This window comes from Chelon labrosus (genome assembly GCF_963514085.1).
Source record: "Chelon labrosus genome assembly, chromosome: 20".
Taxonomy (NCBI): Eukaryota; Metazoa; Chordata; class Actinopteri; order Mugiliformes; family Mugilidae; genus Chelon; species Chelon labrosus.
Genome location: NC_140353.1, coordinates 24964196 through 24982656, shown reverse-complemented (window position 1 = coordinate 24982656; position 18461 = coordinate 24964196). Strand labels below are relative to the sequence as shown.

At 39.9% G+C, this 18461-nt stretch overlaps 1 protein-coding gene across 1 annotated transcript in view; it reads right to left on the bottom strand.

Annotated features, from left to right (window-relative positions):
- gabrg1 (gamma-aminobutyric acid type A receptor subunit gamma1) overlaps positions 1-17508 on the bottom strand; it is a gene marked incomplete at its 3' end in the record, with an annotated part of 41538 nt that extends 24030 nt beyond the window's left edge. Inside the window, exons 1-7 of the mRNA XM_084568663.1 lie at positions 17318-17508; positions 15874-16034; positions 14761-14828; positions 6511-6731; positions 6142-6224; positions 3978-4115; positions 3682-3834 (exon numbers count right to left, since the gene is read on the bottom strand). Coding sequence (XP_084424789.1) covers positions 3682-3834; positions 3978-4115; positions 6142-6224; positions 6511-6731; positions 14761-14828; positions 15874-16034; positions 17318-17394 — 901 coding nt within the window. The 5' untranslated portion in view covers positions 17395-17508. The remainder of the gene's footprint in view (positions 1-3681; positions 3835-3977; positions 4116-6141; positions 6225-6510; positions 6732-14760; positions 14829-15873; positions 16035-17317) is intronic.
- Positions 17509-18461: the final 953 nt, after the last annotated feature.

Here is an 18461-nt window from a genome sequence, read left to right as displayed (position 1 = left end):
GCAGTTCACTGTGGTTTTTTGTGAGATATAAACATGTAGTCGTTGTAGCACCCCTACAGGCCGCTCGGCATGACTATACGCAAGCATATTATAATGACAGTTTCATAAGGACTGGGTGAATACTTCCAAAGTTATAGGCCTTAAAGTCATATGAAATGTTTCCGTGTCACCTGTAGCGTCCCCTATAGACGTAATGTCATGCAACTTGATGGGCGTCTACACAATATTGTACAGGTTATGTATGCCAATTGTCATGAAGTTAGCTATTGCAGTTTTTGAGATATTGAAATGTTGCATTTTTAGCGCCCCTAGAGACTAAGGGTCACAAAAGTTGGGGTTCTTGTACATAATCATATTATCATCAATGATATGAAGTTTGATTAAGTTTGGGTATATACTTCACAAAATGAGCTTTGGAGTTATACTGTGCCACACCGTAAAACTTAATTATCTTTGTCCATAAATGATACATGTCAAGTTTGGTAAGAACTGGATGAACGTGCTAGGAGGAGTTGACTTTGCTTTGAGGTGCAATATTTTTTTAAATGGCAGGTGGAAATGGGCATGGCCTAGTCCAAAAGAACCAGGGCTATATAAGGAATCAGAAGGAGAAAGAATTTTGTTTCTAGGGCACACAGTTCTCGAGATATGAGCCAAAACTTGAATTGGCTCATTATAGCGCCACCTAGCTGTAGGTATGTGTATTGACACCTTGGCAACGTGACATGGTAGGACTTCTACCAAGTTACCAGGTTTGATGCCCAGAGCAGACACTTTTAGGGAAAAAGAAAAAAACGAAGAAGAAGAAGAAAAATCGCACAAAATCAATAGGGATCCTGCAACTTCATTGCATGGACCCCAAATAACTGTGTGCCAAAGTCATGACTCACACTGGGTAGCTATAGTAATCCACTCAACTGAGATTGGATCTGGAGAAGCATTTGAAGACGCATGTTTATGCCAGGTCTGAACACATGTACCTAAAGCTGGCCACCTATGATCGGATAGCCCTGACTCACCCTACAGCATCCTAACACCTATGTTAGGATGCTTTTTATGGACTTCAGTTCAGCCTTCAACACTGTTTTCCCAGACTTGTTGGCCCTGAAGCTCCACAATCTGGGTTTGTTAGCATCCACATCTGCCTCACTGATCCGCAACACAGGCACACCGCAAGGTTGTGTGCTCAGCCCTGGCCTCTTCACCCTCTTTACCCACAACTGCTCTGCCACCCACCCCACAAATATGGTTGTGAAGTTTCCAGACAACACCACCGCAGTGGGTCTCATATCCAACAACGATGAGACCCACTATAGAGGAGAGGTCCAGAATCTGACTCAGTGGTGTTCCAGGAACAATCTGAACATCAGCAAGACCAAGGAGGTCATAGTGGACTACTAAGCTACTGTAACCAAGCAATTTCCCTTGTGGATCAATAAAGTTTATCTAAGTCTAAGTCTAAGGAGGGCCAGAAAGACTGAACACGCTCCTTTCTGCTTACATGGGGAGGCAGTGGAGCGTGTGGACAGCATTAAGTTGGGCATCCACATTTCCTCCGAACTCCCCTGGACTGTGAACACTCCCCCCCCCCATTATGTTCTCACATAATGACAAAATAAAGGATTCTTGATTCTTGACTGTTGGGATCGTGTCTTAATGCAAGGTGCGAACGGGCCCTAAGTGGGGACATGACGAAAAAGTTGCACACATAATGCATAAACTGTTTATTTACACACCCACTGCAAGGCCAGTGGAAGTGCATAGGGACGTAACACCTCCCCCAAATAGGTTCCTACAGGAGCCCTAAACACAAGTTAACAAACAAAAGCCCCCCAGCAATTATGCAATTAATGTGACCCACAGAAAGGGCCACAAACAAAATACCAAATGGATTATTTACAACAACTTAACCTCCTCAACCAAAAGTAAATACAAGTAATTTAACATGTGAACTGCTACTACCACAGCCAGATGATCACATACTTACTTACTGCTCACATACTATTTACAAATTTAATGAAGCTAACACACCTACCAGTGGAAAAGCCTCAGCCACAACAGTCACAACAAGTTTGGCTGCACACTACAGTGTTGCTGCTTTTCAATTCACTTAAATTTGGACAACTTCCCCACAACACTTAAGGTCACATAGAATACACTTAACAAATATTCATGAGTCTAAGCACTACAAATTACAAGCATGTCAGCTCACTCAAAATACCTCTACATTCACACAGAACATTTTGAAAAACAAATCTAAGGCCAGTAAATGTCACCACATGCTATTACAAAAATAAATGCTGTCATTGCCTACTAAACTATTCTAAAACTTACCTGGTTTCTTCTATACCTGAGAGACAGAATTTTCACTAGATCATGCATTCTCCTGGGTGCGCCACCTCAGGGATACCACATAAAAACAAAGTGGTGATGGTCACTCCAACACCCTGAGGAAATTCTAAAAAGGCAAGTTATAAAAACTGTCAAACCTAGCACACACGATAACACCAGCTTTAACCAGCAGAGTGTAGTGGTGCAAAAGTCAACACCTACTGGAAACAAAGTTTTGAACAGTCCCAATTCTCACCATAAGAAAAAAATGACTCCAACATTCGGTCTCCACAAAAATGAAGTCCAACAGATGTCCCGGATGTTCCCTTATTTATGTCACAACATGGCTCGAGAGCCACAACATACAGTGGAGACCTGACGTTAGAGTTACAAATATTTAGTGTTTATTTAACTTTTAATGCAAAAAGGCAACAGGTGAGATATGGTGAGCCTCTGCAGCTAAAAGGTGGCGATTCTTGTAGTCGTCTTCGATCATTTCTTTATCCATACCTCTTAAGGTATGGCTGATTAGAGCAAATAAGCCCTTGCACCTCCCAAAGACAACTGCACTGCTATTGCAAGGTCTATGGGGATCTGCTAGTTTGTATCACTTGTGTTGGCCCTGTCTTGTCTACTATTTTGTGTGAGAACAAAAAAACATACAATAAAGCATGTGATAGGGAAAAAAACAAAAGCAACCACATTAAAAAAAAAAGACAAAAAACAAACGTGATTTCAATAGTGTGAGTGTGAAGTCAGGAATTACAATTAAGAGAAGCAGGAACTCTGTAGTGGCATTGTTTCTTTTTAACAAAGATTTTTACAACCCGTATCAGGAGTAGTTTGATCAGATTTAAATAAAGGTGACTAAACTACTCACTATCGTCACATTATAATGCAAATTAATCTTCACATAACTGGTCAAACAGTATCTGAACTGTGCATGACCAGCAGGCTGGGAAACATTTAAGTTTCATATAAGGTGATCACAGAGAGTTATTTTATGTTGTTATATCAGAGAAATCGAAGTACTTAAGGTGAACTAACTAAGCGCTTTGGCCACTGTTTTTTTTAACCCATTCATGTCCATAACAGAAACATCTATGCTCACAGAACGGGACTAGGACTATTGGTTTTACACAAATGATTCAAAACACTGTAACACAGTAAGCTGGTTTGCTCTCTTTAGATTTCAATGCATTATCAATGCAACATTCTCAGTATCAGTGGTGACAAAACAAAGTCAGTACCACATTAAATACCATTAAATATGAACAATATTAATTTTAAATTGGCTATTGCATGGCTTATATTAAAAATCTCTGCTCAGTTGTGTATAAAGTATCAAACCTAGTGATGTGCGGGCTGGGACGGCATCTTTGTTGATCCAGAAGGAGACCCAGGACAAGACCACAATCATGCTGCAGGGAATGTAGGTCTGGATGGTGAAGTAGCCCATTCTCCGACTCAGGTCAAAAAAGATTGTCATGATAACATATTCCCCTGAGAATTTAACAGATGCATAACAACAACAAATTAAATCTATGTGATAATGTTGGATTTTACTTCTAATCTTCTGATAAAAGTAAACTGACACACACACTAACCTGGAGACTGGCAACATGTCAGTAAACATAATCTCTAACCTGACTGAGTGTGTGCCACATCAGAGGTGTTCCGCAACCCTACAAAGGCAAACTGGTAGAGTCTCCAGTACCGCTGGTCAGCGACCTCCACTGCCCTCCTCTGCCACCGATACATGATCTCATTCTTTGGATAACCATCTATAGAAACCCCCCACCCAACATATATATACAAAAGATAAATTAGAAGCCTTAATGACACCTGTAATACCAGAAAACTTAACAAAAGCATCTGTCATGCAGAAAACTGTACATAACAATGAAACCTGACAAGAAAAAGGGGAACATTGAAGATTTAACTAACCTAGCAAGATTCATGAAATATCCTCAAATGAGCAAAATGTCTTCAGTTAAATGTGAGTGTGGCTGATAAAAGGGAGGTCTTAAGGTAATTTCTTTAACAGTATATGGTACTGTTAATTGCTAGGGATTAATTGCTAGATAGTTAAAATTTGAGGTCTTTATAAGAAACCAATACTGGCAGTAACAAACACTACATGGTTCATGACCGTATGGTGTGAAAGTTAGATGCTTTAATTTGGTGTGGTGGACATTTGGTGTGACAGCAATGGCATTTTCTGTATGTCAATAGTTAAGATGAGCATAATTAAGATCATGATACACACGTGGACAGAATTGTTGGTACCCTTCCATTAAAGAAATAAAAGCCCACAATGGTCACTGAAATAACTTGAAACTGACAAAAGTAAATTAGCATCACAGGTGTCTTCAGTTATTTTGCCTATTTAATGGATGAAAAGTAGTCACTGTGCTGTTTGGTATCATGGTGTGTACCACACTGAGCACGGACCACAGAAAACTAAGGAGAAAGTTGTCTCAGGAGATTAGAAACAAAATTATAGACAAGTGATATAGATAAACGTGTTAAAGATAAAGGCTATAAGACCATCTCCAAGCAGCTTGATGTTCCTGTTACTACAGTTACTCATGTTATTCCGAAGTATAAGGTCCACAGCACTGTAGCCAACCTCCCTGCATGTGGCCACAAGAGGAAAAGTTGGAGGAAAACTGGAATTTGCCAAAATGCATATTGACAAACCACAAAGCTTCTGGGAGAATGTCCATTGGACAGATGATGCAAAACTAGACCTTTTTTGGCAAGTCACATCAGGTCTGTGTTCACAGGCGCAAAAATTAAGCATACAAAGAAAACACTGTACCTACTGTGAAACACAGAGGAGGCTCAGTTATGTTCTGGGGCTGATTTGCTGCATCTGGCACAGGGGAGTTTGAATCTGTGCATTGTACAATGAAATCTCAAGACTATCATAACATTCTGGAGTGAAACGTGCTGTCCAGTGTCAGAAAGCTTGGTCTAAAATTCACAGCTAAAAATGCCTAGGAATGGCTGAGAACAAAACACTGGACTATTCTGGAGTGGCCTTCCATGAGCCCTGCTCTAAATCCTATGGAACATCTGTGGAAGGAGCTGAAACAAGCAGTGTGGAGAAGGCACCCTTCAAACCTGAAACAGCTGGAGCAGTTTGGTCACGAGGAGTCGGCCAAAATACCTGAGGACAGGTGCAGAAGTCTCATCGAGAGTTACAGAAATCGCTTGATTGCAGTTATTTGTTAAAAATTAGTTAACATATTGCGCAACAAAATATTAAGTTGAGGGTGACATCATTTTTGTCCAATCCAGTTTCATTACTTTAGCAACAAGTTTTTTAATTATTCTCTTAAACCACAATTCAAAAGCGATGTGATTTTAATTTGTCAGTTTTCAGTAAATATTTAGTTATTATTACTTTTGTCAATTTCAAGTTATTTTAGTTACCTTTGTGGGTTTTTCTTCCTTTAATGGAAGAGTACCAACAACTATTTCCACATACGTAAAACATGCCAGCATGAGACAAAATAAATGACACAGACAGCATGAATTACACAGGGAAATAGTTTATAACTCATTATGTCTGTCAGAGAAATGGGACTGGGTGACCTCTTTTCTCTGCTGGTGGGGGAGATGATAGATTGGTACACATTTAGAAGGCAGCCTCAAGAAAACGGGCCTTTCTTCAAGGAGAGCAAATAAGGGCTTAGCTACCGTGCTAGCCCACACAGAAGCCTCTCTTTCTGGGCAAGATACAGAGGCTGAAGTTGAGATGGCATATTCAAAAATGAAAGGGTAATATGTTTGACCACCTACAGCTTGAAAACTCCAGCGGACACGAGTGTTCATCCATTGGAAAGTTATGCAGCTTAAGGTAACACTCCGCATTAATAGTCAACCTGACAAAAACATAATTGTGACAGACAAAAAACAAATCTCAGCAGTGTTTTTCCCCAGCAAGTATGACTGAATATAGTTAAGGTCTCTCTGCAATCACATTAACAGACAACAAAGGTAATGACCATTAAGATATGCTTTGACAAACTGGAGCCACTTAAAAGAAAACTATGTAAAAAAAATAAAAATACATACGCACATATTAAAGCTTCACAAACAAGAAATAATCAATAATCTATAGTCCAACATTAAAAAAGGCGAGCAAGCTGGCCAAAAAAACTCTCCTACCTCAGTGTGTACATGACTCTCCCATTGCTCCACAGCCTCAGGAGGCGATTGGGAGTGGTTATCCAGTGTGCATCTGATTTTCTGGAATTCCTGAAGAAAGTGTCGGGAATCCAGATTTTGCCTACCATGTTACTGTTAAGCATAAGCAGCTTCATTGAGCTATTGAACTTCAGTCGGCTATCAAACCATGTCTGAGCAAAGAAGATGTCAATGGTGTATTCCTGTAACAGAAGAAACCCATGCCAATAAAGTAAATAAAAAAAAATACTCCAATATATAAAGAGACATGTAAACAGTTACTTTAAGTATTCTATAGAGCAGAACGATTTGGATCAATTGCCACATTCCATTCTGATATTCATCTTTCCTCAGGACAGAAGTGTCTGAAATTTCTGAACTTGGGTAATTAGTATAATTATAATTATACTAATTACTAAATATAGTATAATAATTTTGGGTGAATATTCTTGATTACCAGAGAGAATCTTAGATACTATAGATAATATATTTATAGACCAGTTGTAATTTACATCCATGTATAATATAATAATCAGTAACAACATTATGACTACCTACTTGATATTGTGTGGGTCCCACTTTTTCCTCAAAAACAACCCTGACTTGTGGCATTTTTGTATATTTGAGAGCCAAGTTTCTATATTTTATTTTATGTTATTTTATTTATTTACGTGTAATGAGTGCAACAACAGCAAATTCCTTGTACAAACATGCTTGGCAATAAAGTCTTTTCTGATTCTGATTCTGGCATAGACTCAGCGACATCTGAAAGTGTGCTGTGGTATCGTGTTCCCCAGGTAAGTGATGCACATGCAGACAGCCACCCATGTAACATGTAATGTAAAAGCAAACGTGATTAATCAGATCAGGCCACCTTCTTCCATTGCACACAGTCCAGTTCGGATTCATGTGCCCATTGTAGGCACATTCGGCAGTGAACAGGGCTCAGTATGCAAATACCCATACACAACAAACTGCAATACACTGAGTGTTCTAACACCTTTCTATCAGAACCAGCATGAACATTTTCAGCAATGTGAGCTATGTAGCTCATCTGCTGGACCACACGAGCCTTCAGTGTCCACATACATGACGGAGCTTGGCCACCCACAATCCTGTCGCTGGCTCTCGGATTTCCCTTCCTTGGACCAGTTTAGATTGAAGTCCGGGAACACCCCACAAGAGGTGCAGTTTTGGAGATGCTCTGATCCAGCTGTCTAGCAATCATGATTTGGCCCTTGACAAGGTCGCTCCTTCAAATTGGCCACTGTTCTAACTTCTAACACATCAACTTTGAGAAAAAAAAATTAACTTGCTGCTTAATATATCCAGCCCACTTATAGCTGCCATGATAATGAAATAATCAGTGTTATTCTTTTCACCTGTGAATAATCATAATGTTATGGCTAATTGCTGTATGTAGAAACTAAAGTATCTTTCCTTTTACTATGATGTCATAATGAAGTTAGCTTTTTGGATTTAACATATCATCACTTTGCTGTTTATCCTAATTGACATTTATGTGACATAAGAAGCACATGAATTCTTGAGGCCCAAAACTTGTTTTTGGCCACCACAAAGACTCTTTGAAGTCACTGTTGGGATCTGAACCTGGTGGTGAGCTATGGAAGCTCACCATGCATAATCAAGTTAATCACATGGCTGTCTTTGTCTTGGACACAAAGGGAAGCCCTGGAAACCCCAAGTCCCACAACCCTCCAGGTGTGAAAACTTACCAAGCAGCTCACTGGCTGACAGTGGCATGTGACCTCTGAGGTCATCAGGTCATATAAAATGCGCTGTTTTGCCAGTGTTCTTTTTCTTATTCTCTTATCCTCTTACCCTCTACAACGCCACACCTCCACGTGGAGAACCCCAGCTGCTCGGCTGCAGCTGGGTGCCAGGCCTGTTCTCCTTACAGCAGCGAAGCGAGATCCTGCTGAGGAATCTACACCAGGTCTTTTAGCCAACAAACAGAAGGTTTGCAGGTTAAACTCCCAAACAACAGGAGCCACACGGCTAGTTAGCACCGAGCTGCTAACAAGCCACTTCAAAGGACTTCAAGGAGCGGCCAGTTTCCCTCCAACGTTTGCCATCAGGAAAACACAGCAAGGACTTCAACTTTTCCCGGTTTGGCTTTCCATCAGGAACCGCCAGCCACAGGAGCAACACACCAGAAATTGACTTTCCACCAAATCTGGTAGTATGACCTGGGCCTAGTCAAGCTAAGCTAAGCTAAGCATAGAACTTTGATTTGATGTGATATTTGTTTTATTGAGTTGTTTATAGTATAGTGGTTTGATGTTAGTTAGATTATGCAACACATAGACTCAGGGTCTTGCATGCTAAACTAACCACTCTTCCTCTAACCTGGCACCTCATAAAACGCTTATCACATTCCACACATCTACTGGCCAGCACATGGTCTGAGTGTACCCACTCAGCAGCCATTGTTTCCTTTGTGTTCAAGACCTCAAGGCCCCAGCGGCCATCTTGGCACGCCCACAACCGGCGGCCATCTTGGCACGCCCACAACCGGCGGCCATCTTGACACGCCCACAACCGGCGGCCATCTTGGAACACCCACAACCGGCGGCCATCTTGGCACACCCACAACCAGCGGCCATTTTGGCACACACACACACACACACACACACACACACACACACATCTGTATTGAGTACACTGTAGTTAGCTTGTATGTTTAATTTTATTCTTGTTAATAAATGTCTTTTACACATACCTGTCTGTTTAATGTTGCACAAGAGTGAATATTGCCAACCTCTACACTGCCAAGAACTCCAAACTCCTTCAACTTCAACTAGTTGTTAACGTGGTAATTTTGGTTATAGTTATTAAGTTAATTATTAATCCGAACTCCAAATTGACAATTTAGTATAATTTATGAGACTGTTTTGATTAATTGGCTATCTTTTCCCTTCCTAGAAGGGTGGTGCCCCGAGGTGATCTAGTAATTCAGATCCAATTATTTAATAATAAATAATTATTTTTGATAATTATTAATTATTCATGATAGCCAAACACCAATACTGAGTGCCTTAGTACCCAGGCCCAACATCACAGTTACCTTGACCTTTGACCACCAAAATGTTGTCAGTTCATTCTTGAGTCCAAGTGAATGTCTTTCACAGAATTTGAAGACATTTAACTCCTATCCCAGAATAGATTATTTTTTTCTGGTCAATGCCAAACCCATACCTTTCACAATAAATGTTAACTATTGTACATACACAGCATTATCACTTCCGATTCCCACCCATTCTAACAGAAGCTGTGATTACAGTAATACACAAAAAAGAAAAATTTCCACAGGAAGTGACAGTCTACCATCCAATCTCACTTCGTAATATACAAAGGAAATTATTTGCCGAGATACTGGGCAATAGGCTGACCTACTTCTGGAAAGAATAATCCATACAGACAGGATGGGTTTTATTCTAAATGGGAGCTCTACTTCTCACCTTATGCAACTCATTATTATTGTATATTCAAAAAGATGAACACCCTTTAACCTTGTAGTTCTCTTACTTGATGCAGAGAATGTGTTCGACCAGATTGAGTGGCATTATTTATTTGAAATCCTCAGCATTTAACCTGGGCAGTAAATATACAGTTGAAACCAGATGTTTACATACATTGTGTTAAAAGACACATAAACCTTTGCTATTTGCTAAATGCCACAATAATTAGAGAGAGAATTTTTTATTACTTTTAAGTCAGAAGTTTACATACATTTCCTTAGTATTTGGTAGCATTGCGTTTAAACTGTATGACTTGGGTCAAACGTTTTGGGTATCCTTCCACAAGCTTCTCGCAATAGTCTGCTGGAATTCTGGTCCATTCCTTCTGACAGAACTTGTGTAACTGAGTCAGGGTTGTAGGCCACCTCGCTCGCACACGCCTTTTCAGATCTGCTCACAAATTTTCTATGGGATTGAGATCGGGGCTTTGTGATGGCCACTCCAAAACATTGATTTTGTTGTCCTTAAGCCACTTTGTAACTACTTTGGCAGTATGCTAACCAAATGCTACTGGTTAGCTTAACCTAAAATCTAAATAAACTAAGTAAATGCTGCTGGCTTGTAGGCGACCAGAGCAGCAGAGGATAATTCATACATTATGAAACATAAGCTAACCTAGCGCTGCTGGCTTGTATGGCCCGCTCAGCAGCTAACCATAGCTACCAAGCAATATGAAGACATCAGGAACCTGGCCTAAACAACAGCAGTATGCAGCATGTCATTGGGGTTTTCAAGTGGGCACCTCCCTTCACCGATGTTTCATTAAGTTAGACCCACGACACCTCAAGAAGGCTTAACAGTGAATTCCAGCGTCCTGGAGTCACCGACCTCCACACTGCCACTGCAAAACCGTTTTTCTCACCATTTCTCACCATTAATATTAGACAACAACCAATATTTCAATAATTAGCCTCGTCCTTTTATGACTCACGACACAAACAAATCTACTGTAGTTCGCCCCGTTGATGCGGACTGAACCACAAACCAAACAAACAAATCTACCGTGAATCGCTCTGTTGATGCGGGCTGAAACACGAAACAAACAAACAAATGAAACACGAACCAATCGACCACATCTATAATGATTTGCAAGCACACTAACGTCACACAGCCATCCTTAACTTTACCTAGCTCCCCGGCTAGCATGCTTCCTACGTACCCATAGCTCTCTCTGCTGCCCGAGACATATTACATACTGGCTTTTTCCCCGTATGTCCAGCTCGCTCAGAAGGGCAATCGCCGATTTTGCTACAAATCCACGGCATCCCAGTTCTACTGGGCAGGGAGAACATGCAAACTCCACACAGAAAGGCCCAGGCGGCCCATGGATTTGAACCCGGGACCTTCTCGCTGTGAGGCATCAGCGCTAATCACATCGCCACTGTGCTGCCCGTATTTGCAGACTGTAATCTGGCTTTTATATGTTACTTTTGGAGCAATAACTTCTTCCTCGATGAGTGGCCTTTCAGTCCATGTCGGTACAGGACTCGTCCAATTAACTCAAATGTCGTCTGTTAACCTATCAGAAGCTTCCAAAGAGATGACATCATCATCAGGGCTTTCCTTCAATGTTTAAAGACATAGTAATCTTTGTGTATGTAAACTTCTGACTTTGAAGAAAGTAATAAAAAATTATCTCTCTCATTATTGTGGCATTTGGCAAATAGAAATAATTTTAGTAATCTCAACTGACCTAAAACAGGAGAGGTTCAGTCTGATTTAACTTCAGACAGTGAGGAAAAAATGTTTTTTTGTCTTTTAACACAATGTATGTAAACATCTGGTTTCAACTGTATATATCGATGATTAAGCTTGTCTATAAGAACCCTACAACTCAAATTCTGTTGAACCACAATTTTTAACATATCTGCTTAAAATGGACTCAAAACATCATATTTAAAAGTCCTGACAGTCGAGAACCCAATCAATATTACATATTTGTGAGGTGCAAATGTAAATGCACCTCTAGCATAACAAGTTAATTTCAAGGCCAAATTAGAGTCCATCTGTTCAGAAGTGCTTCCAACTAATGTAATGAAACTCAGGTGTTGTTCAATGCTCTATTTTGTTTGAAACGATCAGGGATTTGTCACAGTCTGATCTTCACAACAGTTGTTTATGGAAGTATATAATGACACAGACAAATGAGCTTTCTGAGGACCTCAGAATTCGCTAAAGAGTTTGGAATCCACAAATCCACAGTGTGGACACTGTGAACAAATGGAGGAGACAACTCTTATCCTCCACATGGGTGTTCGACCAACAAAGATCACTCCAAAAGTAACACATATAATAGTCTGAGAGGTCACAAAGGAACCCAGGGTAACTTCTAATAAAATAAAGGCCTCTCTCACATTACCTAATGTTAATGTTCATGAATGCACCATCAGGAGAACACTGAACAACCAGGACAATCATCCATCATTAATTGACAAATGAATTCAGAATTATACCAACACATTCTAAAAGAAAATGTCAGGACATCTGTCCATGAGCTGAATTTAAAGTGAAACTGGGTCATGCAGCAAGACAATGACCCCCAAGCACACAAGTTGTTCTAGAAAAGAATGGTTAAATAAGAACTAAATTAATGTTTTGGAATGGCCAGGTCAAGGTCCTGACCTTAATCAAATAGAAAGGTTGTGGAAGTACTTAAAGCAAACAGTCCATGTGAAGAAACCCACCAACATCTCAGAACTGAAGCGATTCTGTCACTGGAGATGTTTGGTAGCTTTTGCTGCACAAGAGGGTCACACCAGATACTGAAAACAAGGTATCACTTATTTTTGCACCTCACAGATATGTACAAATTTCAAGTTTGGTTGAGTTGTCTTTGTCTAATGTCAGGACTTGTGTGGAACGTGTGAAAATCCACGTTTGAATGAGATTACATAACATGTACTGTATGATAAATGTCAGTCTTCAGTGGCCAGGGTCCTTCATAGTTTTGTTTTATGCCCAAAACTCTGTCCCTTCTGGACTGCATTGTGCAATATCATGTCTAACATTTTGAATACACGGATTGAGCCAGAGCCTTTCCTATCATTCTTGGTACCTCTGAGCGATGTAGATGATTGAGTGTGGCATAGAAGCATTTTCTTTCATACTGCCTCATCACAGATGGATAGACAGATAGACAGATAGACAGATAGATAGACAGATAGACAGATAGATAGATAGATAGATAGACAACTTTACTGATCCCTTTGGAAGGTTCCCACAGGAAAATTGACATCTCCATCGCATACAGCAAAGTCGAACAAACATGTACAAGAATTGGATATAAAACGAATGAATAACCCCCAAATACCCAACTCCCAAAAAAGATTAATAAATATTATGATTGTACATGGTTTGTTATTGCACATTCTTAAAGAGAAAAAAAAAAAACAGACTGCACATTATTATTGCAGATTATTCAGAATATTGCAGATTATTCAGAAAATAGTAAAGAAACTAACTGTAAAATTATGGAAAAATACATCTGTTCCTACTTCCAACATGTGGAGGGAAGACCTGAATACTCTTCAGCTCACCAGAGGATAAGATACACTCCGTCTATATCGAGATATCGAGAACGCACATGGAAGATAAGGGGGCGTGGGGAAGGGGGTTGGAGGCGGCTGGGTAGACTCAGCACTGTTGTTATACCCTTATTATCATAATTGGTGTGCTAGTGCAGTGGTTCCCAAACTTTTTCTTCCATTGTAGTTTTACACATTGTAATTAATACAACCCTCAGCCTTTTTTGAACAAATGAAAGTAAAATTTACTGTGTAATATGTTCGATGTAATTGGTTTGCGTTTGCGTGGGAGCCCGTCAAAAACCTGTGCATCTCATCGCTCCCATCCCATCCCGAGCCCACAAAAATAGTCATATTCCGATCACGCGCAAAAAATCCTGTCCCGCAAAATTCCGAGAGAAAGACTCCTAAATCCCGTCCCGCTCCCTATGTTGTTGTCTAAAGTTGGGCGCACTCACCGCATTGCAGCGTCATTTTTTAATTTAATCTCCGGCTCCGTCCTCCCGGTCCCACACGCTCGCGTTGATTATTTGCTCGATCCCATCCCTATCACGTTACCAACAGTGAAATTGACTCCCGTACAAGTCCTGGGATAAAGTGACTCACGGGAGTCCCGAAAAATTGTCATCCGCACCCTGCGCCCCCCCTACAATGGCTCTGCGATCCCCCTAGGGGGCGCGACCCCCACTTTGGGAACCACTGTGTTAGTGTACACACACTGCATATCCCTTCAAAATTTTAATCATATATATATATATGATGTGTTTTTATTTCTCTCTCTCTCTCTCTCTCTCTGTCCTTGCCCTAATTGTCTGGTTGCTTGTTACTTGTTACCTTCTTATCTGTCGTAAATGCTTTGTCACGTTACTTGTCTTGCATGATGATCTTATTTAGATCATACCTGTGCCTTATTTTGTGCATACCTGTGCCTTATTTTGTGCATTTGTTTAGATGCAAACATGTTTGGACGGCAAAGATACAAAATATATATTTTTAATGCTTAATAAAAATAAATTATCTGAAGGTTTTCCTGAAATATTACATTCACAAGAATAGGACAGGTAGATGGATGGATCAGTGGACAATCTGAAAACATAATTCATACAGAAATTGTTGTCGATGATGAGTTGAGAGAATTAATTAGTATTCGAAAGAAGCAGTCTCACCATATTAATAGGATCCACTGGCCCGATGCTGTTGACATACACTGCTGTTTCAATCACTGTTGGCCTCACTGAAACACAACAGAAGATTCACTGCACTGACTAAATACAATAGGGTTTTAACACTAAATGATTTTTATTATTGGGTATCCAACCATCAATTGTTTACAAAATAGTAATATAAAATTATATTGTCGATTTAAGAAGCACTAAAAGTGTTCTTTGACAAAAAAGATGACAGCATTTAACCACAGGGTCGCTCATTCAAGTGATTCAAGTATCACTGTAAAAATCTTTTTGGAAGTTCAAGTTGTGTAGATGTTTGCTCACTTAAAGTGTCATAAAAACAAAAATAAAGCCAAGCGATGTCACTTTCTCTGAGCTTTGACCGTGTAAAACTATTGTTTCTCTATCGAAAGACAGTTTGTCAGAGAACAGGGGCAATTTTAATAAACACACAACAGATTTAATATGGGATGTAGAAAAGACAAAGACTTCACCACATTGAACTGTGCATATCAAAAGGCTAGAATGCAAAAATACCATATTTCATCACAGCAAAGTCACTGTGTCTCCAATGTCATGCCCTCCACTCCATCTTTGCCTGCAGCCACTCTACCCTCTCTCTTAATTGCAGGAATGCAGACTCGGCTCATGTCAGTTGACATTCTAGCCATTCCTTTTGTTTCACTGTTTAATCAGTGTCATGTGTAACTCCTGTTTCTCTTGTGCAGTTTCTGTGGATGCTCTAGTATTCCTTTTTGGGCCTCTAGCCTAATCTAATTCCTTCCAGGTCTCTGAGCTTCTCTATCCCAGCTTCTCCTCCACTTTTCACCCTGCCCAAGTCTGCTACCAGCCCAAGGCTCTGGGCTATACACCTCTGGTCTAAGACCTAGCCTTGAGCTCGTCCAGTTCTCTGCTTCAGTCCTAGAGAAGTTAATCATTTCAATTTGCCAGGGCATAATAAATTGGGGGCAGAAGCCAGAATGTTTATTGGTTATGAATTAAACTTTTCATTGATTTAAAAAAACAAAATGTTATCACTCTGTGTTGAGTGTTTTGCGCTAATAAAGTATTAAAGAATAATGACTTTTTGCAAAGATCAGATTCACTTGCCTCCAATGTCAGGCCGGAGTTTGTTATCGTACCCTTGCAGCAGTTTATTAAGGATCAAAGTCACATCACTCTCATAGACCTTTGGTGATAAGACCCAGGTCTTGTTTATAGGCACATCTTCGTAGTCCTCTTCTTCTTGTTTACTGGGTCCAAATGCTGAACTATGTAGTGGGAAAAATAAATAAAAAATTGTAAGAATCAAAAATGTATTTATTGTCACATATGCTCACACATTTAAGGAATTTGTCATGGTGTTTAAGTAAGCAGACAAAGAGAATACAATCAAACAAATAAAACAGAAATGTCATACTTGTGGAGTTGGAATATTACAAGTGTTTCCAATTAATGTAATGAGACTGAGGTGCCATTTAGTGCCCAGTTTTTTAGATTCAGGGATTTGACACAGTCTGACCTATACATCACATGTTTGTGGAAAATGTATGATGGCACAGATGAAGGAGAAAAATAGTTGCTGTTAATCATCAAGCTAAAAAAGGTTACAAAACGGTCTTTGGAATCCACAATTTCAGAATACAAATTGTGAACTAATGGAGGCAATCTATCTATCTGTCTATACTCCACATGAATAGTCAACCAACAAAGATCATTTTAAAAGCAAGATGTATAATAATATAAGAGCTCACAAAGAAACCTAGGGTGAATTCTAAGCTACTAAAGACATGGCTAACGTTAATGTCCATGAGTACACCATCGGGAGAAAACTGAACAACCATGGTGTGCTCTGCAGACTGTCAAGGACAAAGCCACTGCTCTCCATGAAGAACATTTCTGCCCATCTGCAGTTTGCTAAACATCATGTGGACAAGACATAAGACTACTGTCTGGAAACGTTTTGTGGACAAATGAAAACCAAAATAAAATAAATGGTTTAAAAGAAATGAAAAAAAAAAAGGAAAAAAAAAATCTGCATACCATCAGAATCTTATCCAATCGATAAGACAGGGAGGTGGTAGCGTCCTTGTAATATATTTCTTTTCATTCATTTGTTGGTTCGATTTCTCTTTGTCTGCTTTCAGTAGAAATGCCTCATCTATCGATCTATCTATCTGAGTTTTATGTTAAAGGTTATCACCGACTCTGAACCTACACAGTTCGATACAAATGTTGTAAAGCCACTGTGTTTTAGCCCCAAGTGGACGAATACAGATTATCAAAAATAAACGCATTGCTCAAACTAGTTCGTTCAAATGTCCCGACGAAATACAAGACTGTGGCATCATGACATTCTCTCCTCCAAGACCAGCTCGCACAATGACAGCTGATATGCGACCACAGGTAGAAAACTACATGGCAAACACAACGGTTCTAGTACGGGGAAAAATCTGAGCGAGACGTTCAACATCTGCAGCCGACGACTAGTTAGTCAGTGTATATGGTTGTAACTATGATTAACACATCGCTACTCATTTTTAACAACGCTTACCAGAGGCCGAGTACCGCGAACAGCAGCCATGGATTCATGGTTTTGTCCTCCACTGCTGTGAAATAAAGCAATTTCATTGTCTCTTAGATAGCGAGTAGATTGAGGGATTTCTGTCGCCAGGTGCCGTCGAGCAGCCGTTGAGGTTAAATGTAAGCAAGCGAATGTCGGACGTGAGACGGTTCCATGATGCGTATAGAGGGGTGAGATATGGAAAAGTGAGTGAGGTGACGAACGGGGAGCGGACACTACTGTATTCCCTCTGCAGCGCCGCTAACAGTCTGTGAAGACAGATGCTGTCGCTGCAAATAAAGAGGACTTTGTCCTTTTTCTGAATGACTGAACCGGACGCTTTCAAAATTATGTGTTTACCAAGATTCACACTGCCGATTTGAACGCCAGAGGAAGAATTTTTGCAGAAATTGCTGTACATTTACATTGAAATATCAACGCTATAATCCTGTTACATCTACATGCAGGACAGCACTGTACATTTTACATTTTTAAAATATAACTGTTTTATAGTATTGATAGCTCAAAGCTAAGAAAAGCATTTTTATTTTGCTTGTTATAGGAAAATTTCTTGTCAGACTGAGTCATTCTCATTAAACTTGGACTATATTTAACACATTCTATATTAGACTGGACTTATTAAGCTAATGTCAACTAGCCTACTTTAAAGTACAGATCTGCACAGTTGCAGAATACAATACAGAGTTGCGTTATGTTCTTTCGCTTCTATTCAATTCAATTCAATTCAATTGTATTTATTTAGCGTCAATAACAATACAAATCGTAGACGCTTTACAAAAACCTGGCCTGAAACCCCCCAGAGTAAGCCTGAAGGCGACGGTGGCAAGGAAAAACTCCTTTTAACAGGAAGAAACCTTGAGCAGAACCCAGCTCATATGGAGGGACCCATCTGCCTAAGGCCAGCCGGGTACAGACAGAAGAAAGAGAGAAGAGAACAGCAAGATAAACATACATCTGTCTTCTGATGTTGAGAAGTTGTTTGATATTGGAATTATTTTATTTTTTTTTTTTTTCTTTTCAACATTTGCTGCCTGTGACACATGGGAGCTGCACTGAATTTTTGAATAGAGTCTTCCGGAGTACAGAGTGAGTTTCAAATACTATTGCCTAATTC